Here is a 25,058-nt window from a genome sequence, read left to right as displayed (position 1 = left end):
GGATCTACAAAGGGACCTTGGAGATTGCAGGAGACGGTTGCAGAAATACTAGATTTACTGCGGGTACTTAATCCAAAGCTCGAACACCGCAGGCGCTCGGCAAATGAGATGGCCGATACTCTAGCTAAGGCGGGAGCCAACAGGGATGATTTTGAAGTAGTATCATATCTGTAGATAGAGTGGAGTTTTAGGAAAGGGTTCTGTATTCCTAGTTTTGGAAGGACAAATACGCCCTCTCCACTTCTGTAAAATGTCGGACATGTCCGGCAATCAACTAATATTTGTAGAAGCAGGCTGGGACTACTGGTCCCGAATGCTATTTCAATATTAATGAAAATGTCATTTCTCAAAAAAATAATATGATTATAGCAAGAATATATTGAAAATTTTTATAGGTTAAATAGACATGATTTTTTTTTTTCCATTGAAAAAGCTTACTATTTAGATGTGTAAAACTCAAAACATGCAGTAATTGTAAATTTGTGGTAGTGGTATTCAGAAAAAAAAAAAAAACAGATAAAAGAGATCTAGAAGTGTCTCAAAGAATCCGAAGTATTGGAATCCGAGATGTGTCCGACACGGATTCTTCACCCACTTAGAAGAATCCATATAACACGGGCAACACATAAAACAACGCAAAAGAATAAGACAAGAAATTTTAGCTCAACAACCAAAGCAAGGTGTACCTGTTCCGAGAACACGAACAATGGAATTAGAATCTTCTTGGATTGATTTTATGGTTGCGCCCTGTCTTCCTATCAAGCTCCCTGCTTGTGTAGCAGCCACCAGCAGTCGTGTTGAAACCATACCACCACCACTTGGTGGAGCGTCATTATCTAAACCATCAACGATGTGTTTATGAACCCTAAGCAGACCATCAATCGCAGGGGGAATAGAAGCATCCAGCTCCTCCTTTGATGAAATCATTACCTTTTAAAAGATTGAAAAAAAATCAGTGTCTAATAGTAATTGAACCCCAATGCATAATTAAGTATCTTAACATCACATTACCACACATCAAGTATGGTATTGATGCCTCAAATGTGAAATGAGCATGCATCAAAATCAAAATATTTCTATGGTATTGCAATCCAAGGTAATATTAATAATAATTGGATCTTAATTAGTAGAGTTTTCCCTTCTAATCAGACCCTCATGATGTCCCTACACTGGACAGCCCCTGCCCAAGAATTTCAACGGTAGTGGAAAAGAAAGCAGGATTAAGCTTTGTCTCTAGCTTGGAGCTGCCAAGATTTAGATGGAAGGAGACTACCTTAACACAATCAGATGGCTTAGGGAGAAGAAACTATGACTGCTTGAACTATGAATGTAGAAACAAGTGAACAACTGCCGAAATGAATTACGTAATAAACTAAAACAATGTAAGAGACATAAGCAAAAGTACACATACGAAAACAATGTAAGAGACATAAGCAAAAGTACACATACATAGATCTAGGTTAAAGAATACCAAACATCAAACCCAAAAATAACCATAAATATGACAAAGATGAAAATATCATTAAGAATGGTGGGTGGGGGGGGGAGAGAGAGAGAGAGAGAGAACGGACACATCGACCAAACATCAAAAATTTGGCTCGTTGACATATAAACGGGTTACATATTGATGTAGGACCGGCAAGAGAAATAGAAGAAAGGGAAGAGAAATAGAAGAAAGAGGAGAAGAGGAGAAAGAGAAGAAAAGGAGAAGAATAGAGGAGAAAGAATAGAGGAGGAAGAAGAAATCTGGAGGAGAAATTAGGGGAGAAGCCAATCAATTAATCATCCAAAACTCTAATAATCTCTATCACATAAGGCCTTTATATAGGCAATTGAAGTAAAATTCCATGGAAAACAAATAAGTTCCTAATTCTAAATAACATGGAAAATAAAAGCTCTAAAAACTAAAAACATGGAAATATAAATCCTACAAACTAAATACCATGGAAATAAATCCCTAAAAAGTCCTAATGGGCAAAGATGCCTCTTGTTGGCCTACAATAAAATCCTAATGGGCAAAATGCCTCTTATTGGGCCTACAATCTGAATCACATATATCTATCAAAAACCAAATGGAGCTGAAAGTTGAAACATTGTTAGACTACTTAATATGTTTAGCAATTGGCTCCAAAACTCAGACTGTAGATATCATCTCATAAGCAAGTATTTTTGTATTTTAATTACACGGTAAATAGAAGCCTTATGAGGAGGAGCACATTCACCTTAGTCAAAGATAATGTTAAAGAGATACTTGTACCAATGAAAAAGGATGTTGAACCCAAATTTTATAAAGAAGAGGGTCATGATATTCTTGCCTTGATATGAATTGTATACAAACCAAATGGTAGCCAATCTTTCACGAAGATGAACAGAATGTAAAGAGAGAGTTCAATGAAACCATCTTTGATGATGGTAAAGAATTGCATTATTTTTGGATTCCTGAAAATTTGAAATTTTAACTGTATTTACATGTGCCCTAGCACTTCTATCTCTTCCATCAACCAGAGGAATTGTCCCACATATCTGATTTATTGAGAGGGCCCCCATCTTCAACAATTGTCTCCCTACGTATCTTAGCTACTGTCACTTGTTCTACTGAGCAAAAGTTCACAAGTGTCCCAAAGGCTGCAGTTCCGCCTAACCTCCACCAAAACGTCAACGCCATTGAACTCATGTATTTAAATTTCCAATGAAACCAACACAAAATGGCTGAAATGTTTTTGTTTCCATCCCCACCGAAATGCACACCAAAACCGAAAAGCATACCAAAACTTAAACCGTGTGTATCAGTGGTATATTGTATCAGTGTATATTACATAATTATAATTATATGAATTGCATGCTAAATGTCGCGTTTGTATTATGTATAAATATTTATATAAATTAAATGTGAGATGTGGTATGTACTGAATTATAAGACATGCATGCCAAAGTCCAAACTGAATTATAAGACATGCAAGGCCGCATTCCACTAGGTGCTCATTGTTGTTAAACCACTATGGATGGGTGTCTTGCTTATGTGGCAGTTTCTAAGTGTGTAGTTGTACCTATTCTAGCATTTTCTAGAGTTTCTTCTTAAAATTCTATCATTTGCATAAGATTTCATATATTTTCGTGATTTTACAGGATTTCCACCGAAATTTCCAACTAAAACCTAAATGTTTACGTTCCGTAGCGGCCAAAATCGAAACCGAAATTTAAAACCCTGGTTGAACTCCACCCACACCAAACACATGAACTCCTCTCTCTAGGTTTCAATTAGAAGTTGAGCATCTTGACATTCCTCAGCGACAAAGAATCCACTTCAATCATAGACCAGCACACTCCTCCCAAATCATATGGGTATATGAGCCCCGCACATGCAGAGAAATATTAATAAAATGGAACCAGGCAACCTTCCATCACATTCTTTCATCAAGGTTCCATATGGAAACCTTTCTGAAAGGGAAAGGTCATCTACTCATCATTTTGAAAACCAAGTCAACTTCACAATAAGATGGTAGAATAAGGAGGTATTCGTTCCTACAATACTCACTGCCACCTCACTATAACACACCTCTACGTCTTCACCAATGATAAACAAAGATTGATCTTCAACATCAAGTAACGTTACATGAAACACCAAAAAAAAGAAAGAATGGGTAACATTTTTGTTAACATGTTTAATCAGATAGTCAACAACAAATATAATGTTTTTAGTGGCATCTGGAAGTATTTTATAAATGTTATACTTAAAGTATGGGTAACATTTTTATTAACATTTTTATTCCCATAAAGTAACTGTAGAGACATGCAAGATTTTGGGTTTTAAAATTACTTAATACAAACGAACTTTATTTAAGTAGTTTGACTTTTGACCATGTGTCAATAATATGAGTCAATTGAGTTTTGGAGTTATCAGATAGAATGCGGAGCTTCTTGGCACAGATTTCATTCAATGCCTATTTAAGAGTGCTTATGTCAACTTTTCAGCATCTGTAATGCTCAAATACTGATAACTGCAACTGGACCTTGGTCTTCTATTTTGGAGTCACTTTGATGAATCATTTGTTGCCCTAGATTCACGGACAATATCTGCACACATCCATTTGGTTATTGTGATGAAATATTTGGCATATTAACATTTTTTAAGGTGATTTCTTCCTTATCATTGTCAGGGTTGTGACAGAAACATCTTTTAATCGTTATCAATGTTTTAAATTTCGGTTTCGATATGCATGTTGATCGTAATGAAAATAAAAAACATGTCTGTTTCGGTCATAAATTTCAGTGGAAATCCTGTAAAATCACGAATGTTTATGAGAACGAATCCAAATGATAGAAATTTAAGATGAAACTTCGAGAAATGCTAGAAAAAGCACAGATACAGAATTAAAAACCATCAAATAAGCAAGAAAACCATCCATAATGGTTTAACACGAACACCTAGTGACATGTATTGCCACACGTGTTTGAAAAAGTCAGGCTCGTTCTAAACTCAAAATGTACGCAATATAAAATAATGCAATAGTATCAATAATGGCGTTTATATAATTTCTTTGGCCATTTTGTTTTAAATTGGTAGATCAAGCAAGAATGGCTCACATCTAGAAAAATATATATGATAAAGTTTTTACCATTTATATGATAAGTTTTTTTCGAAAATAAAGGTTTTCCGTTTCTTTTAAGGCTTTTCAGCAAAATTAAATAAAACAAATAATTTTTAAATGAAAAAAAAAAAAAAACAATTCTGTCAATCGGTAGATCATGCAAGAATAACTAAGGTACCAAAAAAAGAACCTATGATGAATATATGACAATTTTTTTCAAAAAAAAAAGTTTTTGATAAATTTTAAAACTGTAAATCCAGAAAAAAACTAAAATTTTATGTACCAATCCATAGACATTAATTGAAGAAACAAGTGAACTAAAAAAATGTCGAAAGACTTCGGTTGATATTTCAGCATGTCAATCGAAATTCAAACATTTATATAGTACATTTGTAATGTCTCATTCAACATGACACAAACATCACTGACATGACCGAAATTTTGTAACGGTTTCATTTTTCTGAATATCGTTTCACTGGCCATGGAAATGTAAACATGTAGTCCGAAACTGACATGTTCAGCTGATATTTAATACCATGATTGTTATTTTATCTAAGGATTCCTGATAAATGTCGTTTTTATGTGAGACCTTCCCCAAAGGAGCATTCCGCATCAGTTATCCACTAGACCAGGGTGCGTGACAAACCGTGAAGTACGTAGAAGGGGTACAAGCAAAGCAATGACAACTCAACTCAACTAAGCCTTTGTCCCAAAATAGTTTGGGTCCGCTGATGAATCCTTTAGAAGATTTTCATGAAGAAGGTGAAAGAGTCTGCCAGGCTCAAATTGACTAAGTTTAATCCTGACACTAGTTGGATTCGTCTACATGGATCATTTCTTCCATTCTCTCCTATCCAAGGTCATGTTCTCTGTTATGTTCCTAGCCCTCAAGTCTTTCCTCACTGTTTCTACCCAAGTTGTTTTCGGTCTGCCCCTTCGTCTTTTTACTCCATCAACTTGGCACGAGTCACTTCTTCTCACAGGAGCATCCAAAGGCCTACGTTGGATATGCCCAAACCATCTTAAGTGGTGCTCTCTCATCTTCTCCTCAATTGGTGTCACACCCACCTTTTAACAGATGTCTTCATTTTTAATTTTATCTAACCTTGTGTGACCGCACATCCATCTAAGCATTCGCATCTCCGCTACACTCATCTTATGCACACCCAACATTCTGAGCCGTACAGCATCACTGGCCTCACAGTTGTCTTATAAAACTTTCCCTTCAACTTGGTAGGTATTTTACGGTCGCACAAAACTCTTGAAGCATGCTTCCACTTCAACCAACCAGCTCTTATTATGTGGTTAACATCCTCTTCAATCTGTCCTTCCTTATGTAGGATTGAACCAAGATAGCGAAAGACATCCTTCTTAGGTACCTCCTGTCCAGTCATATTTACTACATCCTTGCCCTACCTCCTTACATTACTAAAGTTGTACTCCATATACTCTGTCTTAGTCCTACTCAGTCTAGAACCTTTGGATAAGATGAGTGTAGCAAAGCAATGACAAAAAAAAAAGGAAACAAAAAGAAAGAAAAGAAAAGAATGGGAAAATTAAATACAGAATTCATGGATTAAATGGTGGCATGTATCCTGTTAAACATAGTGGTGCTCCCAGCATTGGACAATAAATCGAAACCAATTACAAATAAATATTTGATACAACAGAATTATGTCAATTCTTCGCAGTAGTAAGGAATAGAGAAGCCTATTTTTCATGTCAATCACAAAGAAACTACTATCATGACTCATGAAACAACCTTTCTCATCCTAACCTTACTAACGGAAACGCAAAGCACATATATTTGTACTTGTAAGTTGTAACCAGAATGCAAAGCACGGATATTTCTACTTGTAAGTTGTAACCACAACCACCCTTAGAAAAAACTAGAAAAATGATAACTACTTGTAAAGGGATTAGAAGTTAGTAAAGAAATAAAACTGAGAATTGATAAATAGAAGTTGATCAATCTAGAAAAAGATCAATAAGGAAGGTTTGAACAAGTAGGTTTATCAAAAACAACTTACAACTCTTTCTGGTACGCCTAGAGGACTATCAAGAATCTTAATTCGAGCTCTCGACTCTTCACACATTCTTTTAATGAACTCCCCTTTGCGGCCAATAATGCCACCAACCTTTTGAGAAGGAATCAATATCCGGAAGACATTCTCTCCAGGCCATCCAGGCCACTTCTTTTCTCCCTCTTCATCTCCCAAATCATCATCAAGTCCTCGTTTTTTCCCAGACATTCCAGTCATTTCATGTTCCCCAAAATTTTCCTCAGCAGCCGCCATAAGGTGTCACACTGAAAAAACGGAAAAAAAAATGAATAAATAAGATAGATGCAAATCAGTTTCTTGTAATTGTTGGGTGGACCTTCTCGGTCTCCCCTTGCTTTTTAATGTAATCTTGTTACCATTCAGGAAAAAAAAGATAGATGCAAATCAATCACGTAGTCAACAACAAATATGTCGAGAATCATTAGAAAAGCCTAATATTATCCAGCACCCAGCCAATCCACAAAGTTATGTGAGGAGTAAACCAAAATAGGAACCTAAATGAATAAAAAAAATCCATCACATCATTTTGTAAAGAAAACAATGCAACAAAACTGACAGCATGTGGATTTGATATCACTTCAAAAATTAATTATTAATCTTAATATAATCAAACAAAATCATATACTAAACTTATCCATGTCAAATATAAGACAAGAAGCTGAAGCTGACCATGACCGCATTCTATCAACATAACACGGCTTGCATGAACAACTGTAAATCCAGAGGATCTCCCACCAAATATAGGTGGCTTTTACTATCAATTTCAATGCTTCAACATTTAACATGTCCAATTCAAAATTGCTTACATTTTATTTTTTTTGAAAGATTAAAATTGCTAATATTTTCCATAACAATTTGCCTGTTGTCAACATATGGAGCACTTTTTTAGCAGGTTAGTGGAAGTTTTGATCTCATAAATGAGTTACATAAAGTGCAAAGTTACTAAAGACCAACGCAGAAGGCTTTTCGCGGGCCGTCTGTTGCAAGAGAGAGCAGCCACCTCAGATGAATTAAATCAATAAGACAAAAACTGTTGAAAAGTGAGCCTATGTGGTAGTGATCGTGTGAAGCAAGGTAGCTCTCAATGGGCCCCTCCCCCTGGCATTCTCAAAACTTACTTTGACGAATCTATTTCCAGTAGCCCTGGACTTTTTGGGGTTGGCGGTCTCATTAGAGACGAGGCGGGAGTCACGTTGTGGGCCTTTACGAGCCCTATTGGTTTTGCGGATTCTAATGAGGCGGAAATCAGGGCGGCTTTGCAGGGCATTAGGTTAGCGGAGTCTATTGACTTGGCTAAGCTAATAGTGGATGGAGACTCTCTTAACGTAATCGAATGGCTAAAGGGAAACAAGTCGGTCCCTTGGAGATTTGGGAGTTGGATGGATGAGATCAAGGATTGTATTGGAGGGGCGACTGTAATCTTCCAGCACGTAAAAAGATCTGCAAATGAGGAGGCAGATAGCCTTGCTAGGGAAGGAGTAGGAAAGCAAGAGCTCGAGTTATTTGACTATCTCCCACCATGAAGATTTTGTTTCTTTTTTTTCTTTTCTTTTGTATCTTCTTTTCTTTCGATTGTTTCTAGTCGTCCTTCTCGGTCGGCTTTGTATATTCTTCTTCTTCTTTAATGATATCTAGCCATTCAAAAAAAATGAAAGTGGTTTCCCTCGATCGATCAAGTAGGGCAGGCTGCAGATGTGATGTGGAGAGGATTTGCATCCACGTCCCTGAGGTCTACCCCAAGAACCGATTGACCTCGTGTTTAGTCGATTGAACAATTTTCTATGCTTTGATCTCCAATGAACATCCCTACCAACCTCTCAAAGGAACGATTGCTCACTCCCTCCTTCAGAGTTTGGCAGGTGTTTTGGGTTGCTCAACTTCGACTCTACCAATCACTTATCGGGGTTAGCCGCTAGGTTTGGGCACCCCCTCGACCTCCTTATAGAATCTGAAAGTGAAGAAAATGGAGAAGACATTGGTTGGGTGGAAAAAAATCCCATCTTTCCTTCAAGAGGGCATCACTTTTATCAAAGCAACCCTCTCCAACCTTCCGGATTACTTTATGGCGACCTTCAAATTCCAGTTCAAGTGGCAAAGCAAATTGAGAAGGTCCAAAAAGACTTTCTGTGGGAAGGCAAAGAGGAAAGAAAAAACTAAAACATTTGGTTAAATGGGATCAAGTTTCCTTACCAAAGAAAGAAGGCGTCTTAGGATTGGGAAATCTGGTTAGAAGAGACAAAACTCTATTAGGGAAGTGGTTACGGAGCTTTGGAGAAGAGAATGAGGCCTTGTGGGGAAAAAAATCATAGAAAGCAAATACAGGAAGTCAAGGGATAGATGGGAGGTGAGCAATCTTGGTAGAGGACGAGGCTCGGGTGAGTGGAGGTCCATTAGTCCGTTACTTGTTAGTCCATCCCAAATGATTAGATTTAGGATGGGTAACAGGAAGAGAGTGGGTATTTCGGACAAACAGATGGTTCAACCTCGTCCCCTTATCTCATGCCTACCGAGTCTCTTTAGAATTGCAAAATATAAAAGAAGCAAAAGTCACTAATTGTTACCAATGGCTGGGAGAGAGTAGTTTGGGATTTTCAGTTCCATAGAAACCTTATAGACCTTAAAATTGTTTGGTTTACCAATCTCTTAGCGCATCTTGAAGGACATATTTCTATCCCAGGCTCGACCCGATCAAAGAATATAATCCCCTAATTCAAGAGGTCGCTTCACTATCAAATCTTTTGTTTGCTTCCTCGACCATCCTTCTGCTTCATCTTTCCCTTAGCAAAAGGTTTGGAACTCGTTTACTCCTCCAAAATTCCAAGAATTGTGTGGATGCAGTGCAGAACAAAATCGACACTTTGGACAAACTTCAAAGATGCAATGTTTAGTTGGCAAATAGATGCAGCATTTGCAAAGAGAAGGAAGAATCCCTCAGTCATCTCTTCATCCACTGCGGAGTTGCATCTTTCATTTGCGATCAGAATTTTTAGTGGATCGGAATCACATGGTTGCTTCCCAATTCGATCAGAGACCACAATTTGAGTTGGAAGATTAGAGGCTTCGGTTCCATGGGTTTGACTCTGGCATCTTGCCCATATGGATGTGTTAGGGGGATTACACACGGATCTTTGACAATAGAGTTTCTTCCTCAAGGTGATTGGCTTGAAAAATCAAATTCTTGATAATGCCGTAGGCCTTGCAACACGAATCCTTCAAAGGACAGCATCATGAGAGGTTGGAGACACTCTTGAAAAGCATTACACTGAAACCCAAAGTGATTGCTTCTTCAACCCCCCCTTGGACGGCGCACTCAAACTCAACGTCGACGACGGTTGCTCTCATTAAAATCCCGGCTAGGCAGGCATTGGAGGCATTTTTCGAGACTTCAGGGGCGGCATCATCTTTTCCATTGCCGGCCCTATTGGCTCCTTTGATGCCTCATAAATGGAGATTCGAGCCATTCATAGGGGGGGGGGGGGGGGGGGGGCAAGCTTGTGATTGAAGCAGACTCAGCCAACGCTTTATCCTGGGTTTCCGACAAGGAAGACAGCTCGTGGAAGCTAGGTCGATTCATAGACAAGATCAGAGAGTTATGTAAAAATAGAACTTTCTCTTTTTCTCTCATCCCTAGAAGCACTGACAACTCGGCTGATCATCTAGCCAAATTGGGAGCTCTTAGGGACTCTTTATATATGGGGGTCATCTTTGCACCAATAAGCGCATTTGTAATCCTCTTGTTTCCTTTGAAGTTTAGTAACTGATGGGGTGTGAAAACACCAGCCTCTCACAGGCTGCCACCTGTCCCAGGGTAGGTGAGACCCAGCCTCTCACAGGCTGCCACCTGTCCCAGAGTAGGTGAGACCCAGCCTCTCACAGGCTGCCACCTGTCCCAGAGTAGGTGAGACCCAGCCTCTCACAGGCTGCCACCTGTTCAGAGTAGGTGAGATCCAGCCTCTCACAGACCACCACCTGTCCTGGACACCTGTCCAGGACACCTCAACAGATCTTCCCTATAAATAGGGGACTAAAGCTCAGACTAATGGGTAATGCTAAAAACCCTCTTCTCCCTAAAAACTCTGACATTTCCCTTCACTCTTGCTCATACTGACTTGAGTGTCGAAGGACCTGTCCGGAGTAAAATCCGGTCTGGTCTTCTGACCTCGTTTGCCTTGTGCAGGACTAAGCACTCACCACAGGACTCATACTCAACCTCCCTCGTCACTCGCTCTCAGTTCTTACGCCACTGCTGTACCTGTTACCGATTTTTGGTCTAACAGATTGGCGCCATCCGTGGGACCCTAGAACTAAAAGCTGTTCTCAAACATCTCACAAAAATGGCAGGACGCAAGAGTACGCGGATGCCTACTGCACGGGCGCGGACTACCCAAACCGCGCTGCCTCGCAGAACCCGGAGTGAGCGAATTGCCTCGTTGGTAGTAGCAGCTTCTGCTACAGCCGAGCAGAGCCCTGCTCGCTCAGAACATCTTAACCCTCTGCCCACCCCGGAGCAAGTTCAAGCTCTATTCCAGCAGATGACAGCCCTCGTCGGGCAGTACCAGCAGCTACTGCAGGCGCCTCCCCAACCTCCTCCAGAAGCTCTACGATTTGGCCAGGAAAGGCCAGATGTCCACAGAGGAGAGTCATCACGCCATGGTGAGGTCCGAACTCACCACTCCACCAAACAAGTTCATCACCCCACAACGAGGCATGCCCAAACAGAGCCTCATCACCTTGAAAGGTCACGGTCTCGCTTCGCACAGAGGCGCCGAGCTCATGAAGATCGTGCGCCACCAGCAAAACCTCGACCTCGTCGTAGGAGTCCGGAGAGTCAGTCCGGCTCCGCGGCAAGCCAATCTGTGGGAAGAATCAGGTCCTTGGACCACAGAACGGATCCATTACTACAGAGAATGGAGGACATGGACCATAGAATAGAGGAACTGGCGAAGGACTAGAGCCGGCCTGCCTCCAGGGCGTTCTCAAGTAAAACGTCGTTCACTGATGATGTTCTAGGTGCCCCAGCACCCAGAGGATTTAAAATGCCCGCCGTCCCTCAGTACGACGGCACTACTGATCCCGTGGACCACTTGGAGACGTTCAGAACAATGATGCTCCTCCACGGCGCCTCTGACGGCTTCATTTGCAGAGCCTTCCCAACGACGCTCACTGGCGCGGCGAGAGACTGGTACTCCAGGATCAAACCAAACTCCATCAACAACTTCGATGATTTTGGAGAGGATCTGGTCCGTCACTTCATGAGTAGCCGCAGGCCGAGGAAAACAACAGCATCCCTGATGGCTCTGCGGCAGGAGGATAATGAACCTCTCAAGGTGTTCGTCCGCCGATTCAACAGGGAGGCACTTCAAGTGCCAAATCTTGATCCCTCAGCAGCTATGAATGCGCTCCTCGCGGGGGCCAGGTCTAATGATTTCCGCCGGGCTGTAGCTCGACAAAATCCGCACTCACTGGCAGATCTTATGACCGGGGCAGAGGAGTACATCACGGTGGAAGAGACACTGGCAGCACTTAATTCAAATCAGAGGATAACCTCTGAAGAGAAAAATCCCCCCAAGCAGCGCAGGGAGGATAAACCTCCCAGGAGAGAGAAGTCTCCACCTCCTCAAAGAAGAGAAGAGAACTTCACACCACTTAACACCTCCAGGAAGCACATATTGGCCGCCATCAGCGAAGAGGAGTTCGTGAAATGGCCACCAAGAATGATCTCCAAAGGAAACAGGAGAGATCCTTCGAAGTACTGTCGATTCCACAAAGACCACGGCCACGACACAGACGATTGTTGGCAGCTCAAGGAGGAAATTGAGCAGCTCATCAGCCGGGGTTATTTGAAAAAGTATATCCGAACTGACAGCCGCAACCAAGAGCGCAGAGGAAAGAGCCCACAGGGCCGCAGCCCTCGGAGATCACAGCAGCCCTCTGCTCGGGACAAGACTCCTCAGCCCGCCAATGCGCAGCCTGAGGCACCCCGATCTCAGCCAAGAGGGGTCATCAGTACTATCATGGGTGGGCCTGCCGCTGGGGGCACCTCCTCTACCGCTCGCAAAGCATATGCACGGCGAGTTAATGCCGTGCACACAACCAGCAAGAAGACAAGAACAGAGAATGAGATCTCCTTCTCAGATGCAGACCTAGACAACCTCATACTGCCTCATGACGATGCACTGGTTCTAACCATGCTCGTCGCCAACTGGGAAGTAAAGAAAATTCTCGTAGACAATGGGAGCTCGGCGGACATTCTTTACTACCACGCCTTTGAGAAAATGATGATAGGCGACGACCGTCTGAAGCCGGCGAACTCAGATTTATTTAGCTTCTCGGGAGAGGTCGTGAAAGTAGTGGGGCAGATTGAGCTCTCTGTCCTCGTCGGAGACCCGCCTTGTCAAGCATTCGCCATGGTCAACTTTCTGGTAGTAAGGGCCACCTCGGTCTACAATGCCATCTTAGGACGGCCTGGACAGAATCTGATCCGAGCAGTCGCCTTGGCTTATCACCAAAAAATGAAGTTCATAACGCCTAATGGCGTGGGCGAAGTTCGAGGAGATCAACCTCAGTCCAGGGAGTGCTATGCAATGGCACTCAAAAGCAAAAATGCAGTGGAATCACTGCCAATCGAACTACTCGATGTAAGGGACGAACTCAGGGTGACTGAATCCGCCGAAGACCTCCGCAAAATACTATCAGTAGTCAAACTGTCCGGCGTAAAAGGTAATTTCGTAAATTAAATTTATGTTAATATAAATAATATAATCTTTTTGCAGGCTCAGTTTCACTCTTATATCTGGAAACCCAGTTCACAAAATTTGGGTACTCTCTGGAAACCCAGTTCACAAAACTTGGGTACTCACTAGAAACCCAGTTCACAAAACTTGGGTACTCACTGGAAACCCGGTTCTTAAACTTGGGTACGCACTGGAAACCCGGTTCTTAAACTTGGGTACGCACTGGAAACCCAGTTCACAAAACTTGGGTACTCACTGGAAACCCGGTTCTTAAACTTGGGTACTCACTAGAAACCCAGTTCACAAAACTTGGGTACTCACTGGAAACCCGGTTCTTAAACTTGGGTACGCACTGGAAACCCGGTTCTTAAACTTGGGTACGCACTGGAAACCCAGTTCACAAAACTTGGGTACTCACTGGAAACCCGGTTCTTAAACTTGGGTACGCACTGGAAACCCAGTTCACAAAACTTGGGTACTCACTGGAAACCCAGTTCACAAAACTTGGGTATTTATATCTGGAAACCCAGTTCTTAAACTTGGGTATTTATATCTGGAAACCCAGTTCTTAAACTTGGGTATTTATATCTGGAAACCCAGTTCACAAAACTTGGGTATTTATATCTGGAAATCCAGTTCGCTAAAACTGGGTACTCGCTACTTGGTTCGCCACGGCTCGCCTCCACAAAGATCGGAAGCGCACTTCTAGTCAGAAACGGGCCCGGGCAGAAAACCAAACCCTTGCAAAAACCCAAGTTCAATAAACTTGGTCATCTCCGGCCAGACTGATATAACGCGTGGGTAAAACTCAACCTGAAGAAGGTTCATCCGTTCCCCAAGCCGGACAGGATATCGCGCGACAAAAATAAGACCGGCCCAAGCCGGACAGGATATCGCGCGACAAAAATAAGACCGGCCCAAGCCGGACAGGATATAGCGCAGCAAAATCCAGCTCATCTCAAGCCGAACTGGAGCTCCATACTCCGGACTGGAGCTCCGTACTCCGAACTGGATATGGCGCAAAGCGCTACAGGACAAAATCCAGTTCATCTCAAGCCGAACTAGATATGACGCAAAGCGCTACAGGACAAAATCCAGTTCATTTCAGGCCGACCAGGACTCGGTGAGATTCGCTACAAGACAAAATTCAATTTCGTCTTTTAGCTGATTGCGCTATATTCAGTTCATCAAAATCCGAACTGGATATAGCGCAAAGCGCTACAAGACAAAATTCAGTTCATCAAAATCCGAACTGGATATAGCGCAAAGCGCTACAAGACAAAATTCAGTTCTTCTCAAGCCGAACTGGATATGGCGCAAAGCGCTACAGGACAAAATCCAGTTCATCTCAAGCCGAACTGGATATGGCGCAAAGCGCTACAGGATAAAATCCAGTTCATCTCAAGCCGAACTGGATATGGCGCAAAGCGCTACAGGACAAAATCCAGCTCATCTCAAGCCGAACTGGAGCTCCGTACTCCGGACTGGAGCTCCGTACTCCGGACTGGATATGACGCGTTCTACAAAACGACAAAAAGCAGTCCGGTCCGAGCCGGACTCCACTTCCAGCCGAACTGGAACTCCGAACTGGAGCTCCGTACTCCGGACTGGATATGACGCGTTCTACAAAACTCCAGCTCATCTCAAGCCGAACTGGAGCTCCGTACTCCGGACTGAATATGACGCGTTCTACAAAACGACAAAAAGCAGTCCGGTCCGAACCGGACTCCACTTCCAGCCGGACTCCACTTCCAGCCGAACTGGAACTCCGAACTGGAGCTCCGTACTCCGGACTGGATATGACGCGTTCTACAAAACGACAAAAAGCAGTCCGGTCCGAACCGGACTCCACTTCCAGCCGAACCAGACTCCACTTCCAGCCGGACTCCACTTCCAGCCGAACTGGAACTCCGAACTGGAGCTCCGTACTCCGGACCGGATATGACGCGTTCTACAAAACGACAAAAAGCAGCCCGGTCCGAACCGGACTCCACTTCCAGCCGAACTGGAACTCCGAACTGGAGCTCCGTACTCCGGACTGGATATGACGCGTTCTACAAAACGACAAAAAGCAGTCCGGTCCGAACCGGACTCCACTTCCAGCCGAACTCCGGACTGGATATGGCGCATTCTGTAAAGCATCAGAACCCAGTCCGGTTGAAGCCGTACTCCGGACTCCGAACTCCGGACTGCGAACTCCGAAATTCGGACTGCGAACTCCGGACTGCGAACTCCGAACTCCGGACTCCGGATATTGAGCATTCTGTAAAGCATCAGAACCCAGTCCGGTTGAAGCCGTACTCCGGACTGCGAACTCCGGACTGCGGACTGCGAACTCCGAAATCCGGACTGCGAACTCCGGACTCCGAACTCCGAACTCCGGACTCCGGATATTGAGCATTCTGTAAAGCATCAGAACCCAGTCCGGTTGAAGCCGTACTCCGGACTGCGAACTCCGGACTGCGGACTGAGAACTCCGAAATCCGGACTGCGAACTCCGGACTCCGAACTGCGAACTCCGGACTCCGGACTCCGAACTCCGAACTCCGAACTCCGGACTCCGGATATTGAGCATTCTGTAAAGCATCAGAACCCAGTCCGGTTGAAGCCGTACTCCGAACTGCGAACTCCGGACTGCGGACTGCGAACTCCGAAATCCGGACTGCGAACTCCGGACTCCGAAATCCGGACTGCGAACTCCGGACTCCGAACTGCGAACTCCGGACTCCGAACTCCGAACTCCGAACTCCGGACTCCGGATATTGAGCATTCTGTAAAGCATCAGAACCCAGTCCGGTTGAAGCCGTACTCCGGACTGCGAACTCCGAACTCCGGACTGCGAAATCCGGACTGCGAACTCCGGACTCCGTGCTAAATTCTTCGATTCACCCCCGAACAACGTCTCCCCATCCAGAAAAACGAGTGATCACACTTTCCCAAGTCCTTCAATGACTTGGAAAACTGGGGGGCAACTGATGGGGTGTGAAAACACCAGCCTCTCACAGGCTGCCACCTGTCCCAGGGTAGGTGAGACCCAGCCTCTCACAGGCTGCCACCTGTCCCAGAGTAGGTGAGACCCAGCCTCTCACAGGCTGCCACCTGTCCCAGAGTAGGTGAGACCCAGCCTCTCACAGGCTGCCACCTGTTCAGAGTAGGTGAGATCCAGCCTCTCACAGACCACCACCTGTCCTGGACACCTGTCCAGGACACCTCAACAGATCTTCCCTATAAATAGGGGACTAAAGCTCAGACTAATGGGTAATGCTAAAAACCCTCTTCTCCCTAAAAACTCTGACATTTCCCTTCACTCTTGCTCATACTGACTTGAGTGTCGAAGGACCTGTCCGGAGTAAAATCCGGTCTGGTCTTCTGACCTCGTTTGCCTTGTGCAGGACTAAGCACTCACCACAGGACTCATACTCAACCTCCCTCGTCACTCGCTCTCAGTTCTTACGCCACTGCTGTACCTGTTACCGATTTTTGGTCTAACAGTAACCTTTAATGAAAAAAAAAACGAAAACATTGTTTGACTTCACATGTATTACACAAGCAAGCATTTGGATTCACAAAATACACCACAATTTAGTAACAAATAAATAGATATCTAGATGAATTTGTCAGTGCAAAGTAGCCAAAGAATCCACAATTCAACAATTCAATCTAAACTAAACTAAACATTCAAGTGAAAAGGTAAATAGAAGGATTAAACAAAATACAATGAAAGGAAAGCCAAATCTAAATAATAAGAGGGTTTCTAAAAGCAGAAAACTAAGTGATATACATGTCAATGAAACAAGCGAATGGTTATAAACATGTAAAAAATCCAAGATCACAGAACTTAAGTGATTCTAAGTTTCAAACAATATCTAATGTGGATAAACAAACTTGTTGGTTGCTACCAAGAAGAGCAAAATGGTGTCGGGACGTCAAAATTAAGACAATTGCATTGCACATGAGAACACTTTTGGTAAGATAATACCAAAAACAAAAATCGATAGAGAAGAAGTACTGCTAAAACCCAAAACCAGGTCCATCCCAATAAATAAATAATTCAAACCCAGCTACCAAAAAAGTCATAAATCTAAACCCAGTTACCTAAGATCCTAAATAAAGAAGAAGTAAGCACTGATGCTTTTACTAAAACCCTTAGATGACAAAAACATTAAGGTCATGTTTTGAGTAGAGTTTTTTTTTTTTCCCCTGATTTTCATCCTTATCTCACCTTCTCCTCACTCAAGTTCTCACTGGCCATTGAGTAAACTAATATTCCATGATAAAAAATAAAAATAAAAAATTCATGGTTGCCAAACATGGCCTAAAAATCCTTGTATAAGGATATTCAAAGATGTTGGAGAAAGATTCCAGTACAAATCAAGTAAAGTAAAGAAAATATAATTAAGGAAAAAAAAAAAAAAAACAGGTGCAGAATTTGAGGAAATGACTTGAACCCAAGAAGTTCAGAAGGCGATTTTTCTACTAACAGAGCTCACAGTAACAATCAAAAGCATATAAAGAGAACGGCAATACTAGAGAAAAAAATAAATAAAGAGATGCATTGCACGAAGATAATAGAAAGTAAAAGAGAAAATTGGTGGGGGGGCATTAACTTACAAATTCGAAGTAGGTAGGCACTTTGGTGATGACTCTTCTACTATTATCGGTGCAAATCCAAGGAAGGGTAGTAATATACTAATAATAACTAGGTGGAGGAATTTAATAGGAATACAATCATGGGCAACTCGTGTTATATCAACACCATCTAGACATTTTATGCCTTTCACATATACACTAAAACGGGTGCAATGTATGCACTTGACTTTATGTTTATAAAAAAGATGAAAAGTTCTAAAATGAAGGGCGCCCTTGCTAAAAAAGGTTAGCAAGGGCGCCCTTCCTTTTTAGAACTCCTCTTATAAATAGTTTCAAAAATTACTTGAATATACATAATAGGAATTTGCTAGCGTCCATCGCAAAATTCATTTCGTAGCTGGTCTGTCGCATGCGAGACCACCCACCTCGTGCTCCATTCACGAGGTGGGTGGTGTGACATGCGACAGACCAGTAGTGAAATGCCTTTTGCGATGGACGCTAGCAATTCCCTACATAATATATGAAATCTCTCCAATCAATACTGTACGGCAATAGCAAAATGCATATAAAGGGATTACAGTCCGCTGTGGTGTTTTTGTATGAAGAATATTAGGGCTGCAACAGGGTCAGGTTGGGTCGGGTTTTTCAAAACCCTAGTCCAACCCTGGATCCCATGACTCTAAGTCAGGGCCGAAAAACCTCAACCCATTGCCCGCCCTACAGGGCTCAGTGCGGCCCTGGCCCGCCCTGATTGGGCAGGGCCAGGCCGGCCCTGATTGACCCTGGTGCAAATACTTGTTAAGAGTGCCAAAAATAAAGCAACCACATATCATATAGAACAAAATGATCAATAAACAGAGAAACGGAACAAAATAAGAAAATATTCAACAACATGACGGGCAGCAGAGACAATTAATAATAATAATCTAAAGAAACATCAATCCAAGATAATAGAAAACATTAGCAAAAGCAACATGCACAGATGGTTCCATTCTATAATAGAAAACTTAGGGACGGGCCGGGTCAGGGTACCTGGGGCATTACCCGACCCAACCTGAGTCAGGGTCTAAGAAAATGAACCCTGACCCGTCCTCAGGGTTGGAAAATCTTAGACCTGGCAAACGCGACCCGTGCCCGCGGGTCGACCCGACCCACCCGCAAATTTGCGGGCACGGGTCTGAGTTTTAGTTACTCGTCAAAACTAACCCGCGGGTGACCCAACCCGCAAAAACATGGGTCAGGTCGGGTCAACCCGCGAGCACCCGCAGGTCACTTGGCATTTTTAATGGTAGTGATTTTGTTATGCTAATCTAGTTAGATGGCTTTTTTTTTCTAATACAAACGATGGTGATTTTGTCATGCTAATCTATTTTTTAAGGGTTTGATGCCGGTTATGGCTGGCACCATAGTATATAAATAGGTTGTGGCTAGCACCATAGGTTGATCCCAACCCTCCGATTTGAATGTTAGAGGGTTGATCACTTTGATCCTAACCCTCTATAGATCGGAGGGTTAGGATCAACCTATTGAAATGATTTTTGGGGCACAACCTATTTAGGCTGTGGGCCATCTAATGGACGGTTTGGATCATCCCACGGTGCCGGCCATACCCCCGTCATCAAAATTCAGTGATAACATTTTTCAAAATAGAGAATTTATATGATGGGTGGCCGTGAAAACACGTGAAGTCCAAAAAAACTAGGTACTGCGCACTTTTTTTGATGATCCAAAAAATCATTTCCATAGGATGATCCTAACCCTCCGATCTGTAGAAGATTCCATAAATGATTTTTGGAAATCTTCATATTCAGATCAGTTCAAATCGGAGGGCTAGGATCATCCTATGGAAATGATTTTTGGGGTACAACCTATTTACGTTGTGCCCAAACAGATGAACGGTTTGGATCATAAAAAAAAGTGGGTCGTACCTACTTTTTTAGACTTCACGTGTTTTCACGGCCACCCATCATATAAATTCTCTTCAAAATAAACAACTGTTTGAATTTGCGGGTGACCCGCAGGTTGACCCGGCCCACCCGCGGGCCGCGCGGGTCACCTAAATTCTGACCCGCAAAAATGCGGGTCATCTCCTGACCCGACCCATGTGACCCGCACCCGCATCACCCACGGGTTGACCCGGCCCGACCCACCCGTTTGCCAAGTCTAGAAAATCCAGCCCTAACCCTGTTCGGGCTCAGGGCGGGTTATGGCTGACAGGGCCAAACTTGCACCCCTAAAGAATATCATCTTTTATTTTATATGATACCACCAATTAATTGTATAAAAAAAATATCATGATTTTTCTATCTTAGACTTTCTTGAATGGGTATGTATCACCAAAAAATATTGCAACTGGAAAAAATAAAGATGGATGATAAGAATAAATGTGGATGATTGGAGCTTAAAAATATTAGAGAAAGAGACTACAGTTTTTTTTTTTCCATTCGTTTAAAGTAAGAGAAGTGATAAATCCGATATCAAAAGGGGGCGGATTTATCACTTCCCTAAAGTAAATCTCGATATCAATTGTTATGTACTCCAAACTAATTGTTATGTACTCCAAACTAAGGTTTCCTAATCTCACATGTAACTCGTAAGTTTTTGGCCAATGGTGGCTACATAGAGAGGGCTCTAATCTCTATTAGCTAAGCTACAGTGGAGAGCCTAATGGGACTCATATATATAGCAGTGCAATATATACTCGTAAGACTGACCCGCATAGAGGGTACAATGAGTAAAAGATAATAGACCCACATATATACTAATTAGTGACCTACTAGGAGAGAATTGAAACCCCACAAGGCAACTTCCTCAAAGCTCAGATACAAAAATAGAAACCGAGTTCCACAAGGAAACTCGAAGATTGACTGGATAACCACGAAAACCGATTCCATAGGAAAGCCATCCAATAAGGAAAGATTCCAAAACAAGCGAGTGCTTTAAACTACTTAGGACTCCCACAAGACCCCCAAACTCAAAGGTATGCATCTAACATCTGAGATATCTCGAATACCATTACGATGCTCCTTTGCTATTTGGATTCCATGTCATACCGATTTCTGAGCACAGGACATGCACGGATAGAAGTATAGCTCAAAGTTCTTCTGGCCACGAGCGGATTTCGGCAGTAACAGATTGGAGCCGTCCATGGGACCTTCCACTTTTAAGTCGTAGAACCCCTCTTTCTGATTAGCATGATGACTAGGAGCAATCAAGCTCGCTGGGATCCCACCTCTACGACAGCCCCTCCAGCAAGGCGAAATTAGCTTCCTCTGATAGCTTCCTCCGACTGGAGAAGCTCCACCATCGGCTCCACAACCTCCTAATGGGCCTACGTTAGAACAATTCAACAACCAATTCGGCAAGTAGAAGAATTGGCTGGGATGCTACGGATTTTCATTAATAACACAATCGTACAGACGGAGCAACCCGCGGTGCGAATAGACAATAGGCCAGTCAATCTAGTTGCCCCGGAGCAAGTCTACCAAGTTCCTCTTGGAAGGAATTCAAGTAGATTTCATCCACCAAGATGCAAGGATAACTTGGTGTTATGTACCTAAGATGGGATAATTTAGATTTTTGTATTAGTTTTTTTGGAATTAGTAGGAATCTTTGGATAACAGTTACTGACTCTATCTTTAAGTGTTTTATAAGATCAGGTCTCTTGGTTGTTAAGTGGGTTTATTTGATCTAAATAACTTGTACTCTTCCATTTTGAAAGAAATGAAGATATTATCCCAGAAATTGTGTCTTTGAGCATGGAGGATGGACCCTTCCCTCGAATTGGATCAAGAGGCTGATCTTCCCTCTAAGAAGATCAATCACGTTACGAACTGATTTGGGTTCGTAACATTTGGTATCAGAGTAGCACAATCTTGCGGTCTTGGTAGAAGCAAAGCAGGAAAACAATTGATCGTTGGGAGCAGACATTGAAAGAGATCAAAAGGCATCTTGCTTCACTAAATGCCAGTTGTGATCTAATGGCATCGGCATTCGACTTAAAGCAATAGGAACCTCCATGTATGCAGAAGCAAAGCAAGGAGTTCAGTGAGAGTACCATTGAGAAGTCTTGCACAATGAAAAAGAGATGTAGAAACAGAAAAAGAGGAGAAAAGAAGACGATAGAAAGAAAGCTAATAGAACAAAATAAAAGCACAGAAAAGAAATGCATCAATCATTTTCAGCGTTGTCGAGTCCAACAAGGTTGTCATTGGATAATATGTCATTCCTCTCAACCCGCCCAATGTCATCAAGATCCTCGCCTACAAGTCTACAACCATCCACGCATCAACATCTCAATTGTTCCAAAAAACACAGTGAAGGATCTTTGATGAATGGTATGATGAGTTCGGTTTGAAAAATGGAGCTATCTCAACCCTTGATGATGACATGTGGAATGATGACTAATTGCAAGACGAAGAGAATACGAAAGGGAGAGAGAAGAATTTCATAAAGACCTGCACAAGAAGATTTCATTTTCCACCCATTCGCTAAATCTCCAACCTTGCGGACAAGGTTGATTTCAAGGCAGGTCAAATATTACATACATAGGATGAGATAAGTTAGACTCTTTGAATATTGGTTAGTGGTTCTATCTTTAAGAGTTTTATAATATTTGGTTTCTTGGTTGTTAAGTGGGTTTATTTGATATAAATAACTTGTAATCTGTCATTTTTTTTAAGCAATGGAGATATTATCCCATAAATCATGTCTTTGAGCACGAAGGATGATGGACCCTTGCCTTGAAGCTTCAACACTAAATCCAAGAGATGTGGAAGAAGATCAATGAGAAGAAAGAAAAAGGCCCACTTGATGAGTGGGAGGCCGAAGGTGATCTACTGTTCACTCTGAAAATAATGGTCGTACCCATCCCATTGACCTTTAAGATGCCATAGATCGACTTCTATGATGGAACCTCCAACCCGTTGGAGCATCATCTCTGCACCTTTCTGCTATCCTTGACCTTCCTCAGCATCTCTGATGGAGTGATGTGCAAAGCTTTCTCCTCCACACTAAAGAAGTCTGCCTGTAGCTGGTACTTAAGGCTCGAGCCAGGCTTTATTTCCTACTTTGAGGAGCTCAGCAGAGAGTTTGTTGCATATTTCGCAAAAAACCATCCTCAACATAAGAGTATTAAGGTCCTCATGGCAATTATTATTATCATCATTATTAGTATTTAAATTGGATATTATTATACAGCCAAGTTGAGTTTTTATTGGCTAAAAATTAAAGAGAATTTTGGCCATTAGGAGACGAGTGGAGACCATAAGAAATTTTAAGAATTAAACCATTTTCTCCTAGTTTAGGTGTTAACCAAATTTTGTGGGATTAGAGATATCTTAGTATTAGTTACTATTTTATAGGCATCTTCCCTAATTTCCCAAAACCACTAATTCGTTTGGAATAAAGAGATAAATTAAGAAGTTTTCTAAACTATAGGGATGCTTTCTAAGGAAAGAGAGAAGAAATCTAGTAAGGATTCTGAAAAAAAATAAGGGTGGTGGTGGAACCGAAGTTAATTGTTGGATTTTCCTACTTCTGGGGATTTAAATTAATTCTCTTTTTTTGTTAAGCTCATCTCCATACGCTTAAGATTAAGGAAAGTCTATTAAAAGCCTTACATAGAAGAGACTTTTTTAAGAGATTTCTCCTAGAAGAAGTCAATTTTCGCTGACCTTTTTAGCAGCCAAATCATTTTAGGGGGTTTTTATTTTAGTTAATGGTTGCCAAATATTTATTGGTTATAATTAAAATGGAATTTGAACTGAGGTAGGACTCCTATGAGAGCAAGTTTCCTTTATTTATGTGTGGACGTCCAAGGCTATATGCTTCCTAAGTTTTAGTGATTAAGAGAGATGTCTCTTAAGTTTTAGATGATAGAGAGAGAGAGAGAGAGAGAGAGAGAGAGAGATCTCAAAGATTTCTAAAGTAGTCAGAGATTGGGATTGTGGCATGAAATAAAAGAAAGCCTCCTATATAGGTGAAAAACCGTGATCTCCTTGGTTGCTATCTTTGTATTCTAATTGGAGATTAGAGAAGTTGGGAGGGAGAGAGAGAGAGAGAGAGAGAGAGGTTTTAGGAACTAGTTTTCTACGGGTTTCCATTTTAAATTAAGTGTTTGCTAAATACCTCTCCATGTGATGTTAATAGGAGGTAAATCTGCAAGACTTAATGCTCTCTTCAATCGTTATCTTTTTGGTAAGCACTCCTATTAAAAGGGGGAAATCAATTCCTTTATATACTATTGAGAGAGACCAAGACGATGGATGAGTTCCTCATTTTTGGTGTTAGTTTTAACTAAGAGATATATAAAGGGACCTTTTTAGAGAAGTTGTATAAGTTAGGAAAGTTTCTAGGAAGATACATTTTCTATTGAGAATGGTATACGAGTAGTAACATGATAACACGCAATGTAGAAAACACCGTTATAGGAAACAAGCCACTCACCTTTAAATAGTAAATGAAAGTCTTCTTAACCAAGATCCCCCAAATTAATGAATAAAACCACCCTACATCTATATCCCTCTTTAGGTTAGGTTAACGAGGGCAAAAGTCGTACCATAAAACTACCCGCAGAAACTAAACCTGTGTCCCGACAAAACTGTCAGGTTCAGTCGACCGACAGCGGGGTTCAGTCGACCGAACCTTGGCTCGGTCGACCATACCTGAGATTCTGGATTTTCTTCCGGATCACGTTTCTCCTCCTTTTTGTTGTTTTTCTCCCTTAAGCCCATTCTTCTTCAAGGAAAAACACACCCTAATAACAACTTTCGGTCCATGATTAATTCGTTCTCAAATAAACTAGCCTAAACAATTTTCTCCGAGGGATTCCTATAATGAATAGATCCCTACGGATTCCACCAAGGCTATCAAACCACATCAAACTGATGATTTGATGATTACAATCTAGTCGTTCTTCGAGAATCAAATAATGAACTTTCCTTACTAAGAAAGACCATCAACACTAAACTAAATAGGAGGATTAACTTCAAAATCTTACCTCAAAAATCAGACCTCAAATGCTAGGTTCCTTCTTCGACCGCCGCTCTCTCTTCTTCTAGGGTTTGTTCTGGAGAAAAGTG

General features: G+C 42.0%; 1 protein-coding gene across 5 annotated transcripts in view; it reads right to left on the bottom strand.

Moving 5' to 3' along the window:
• LOC143857703 (flowering locus K homology domain-like) overlaps positions 1-25,058 on the bottom strand; it is a 38,511-nt gene extending 13,453 nt beyond the window's left edge. The window contains exons 1-3 of one of the 5 annotated variants that reach the window (XM_077368150.1): positions 24,977-25,058; positions 6,620-6,897; positions 687-930 (exon numbers count right to left, since the gene is read on the bottom strand). In XM_077368150.1, coding sequence (XP_077224265.1) covers positions 687-930; positions 6,620-6,886 — 511 coding nt within the window. In that variant the 5' untranslated portion in view covers positions 6,887-6,897; positions 24,977-25,058. Of the gene's footprint in view, positions 1-686; positions 931-6,619; positions 6,898-8,842; positions 9,161-9,268; positions 10,123-17,997; positions 18,168-24,976 lie in introns of those variants that run through there. The other 4 variants (XM_077368148.1, XM_077368152.1, XM_077368149.1 and 1 more) reach the window with 4 other exon arrangements.

Source organism: Tasmannia lanceolata, unplaced genomic scaffold, assembly GCF_043159265.1.
Source record: "Tasmannia lanceolata isolate RefF3 unplaced genomic scaffold, GAP_Taslan_0.1 ptg000025l, whole genome shotgun sequence".
Classification (NCBI taxonomy): Eukaryota; Viridiplantae; Streptophyta; class Magnoliopsida; order Canellales; family Winteraceae; genus Tasmannia; species Tasmannia lanceolata.
This window is presented reverse-complemented; position numbering and strand designations above follow the sequence as displayed.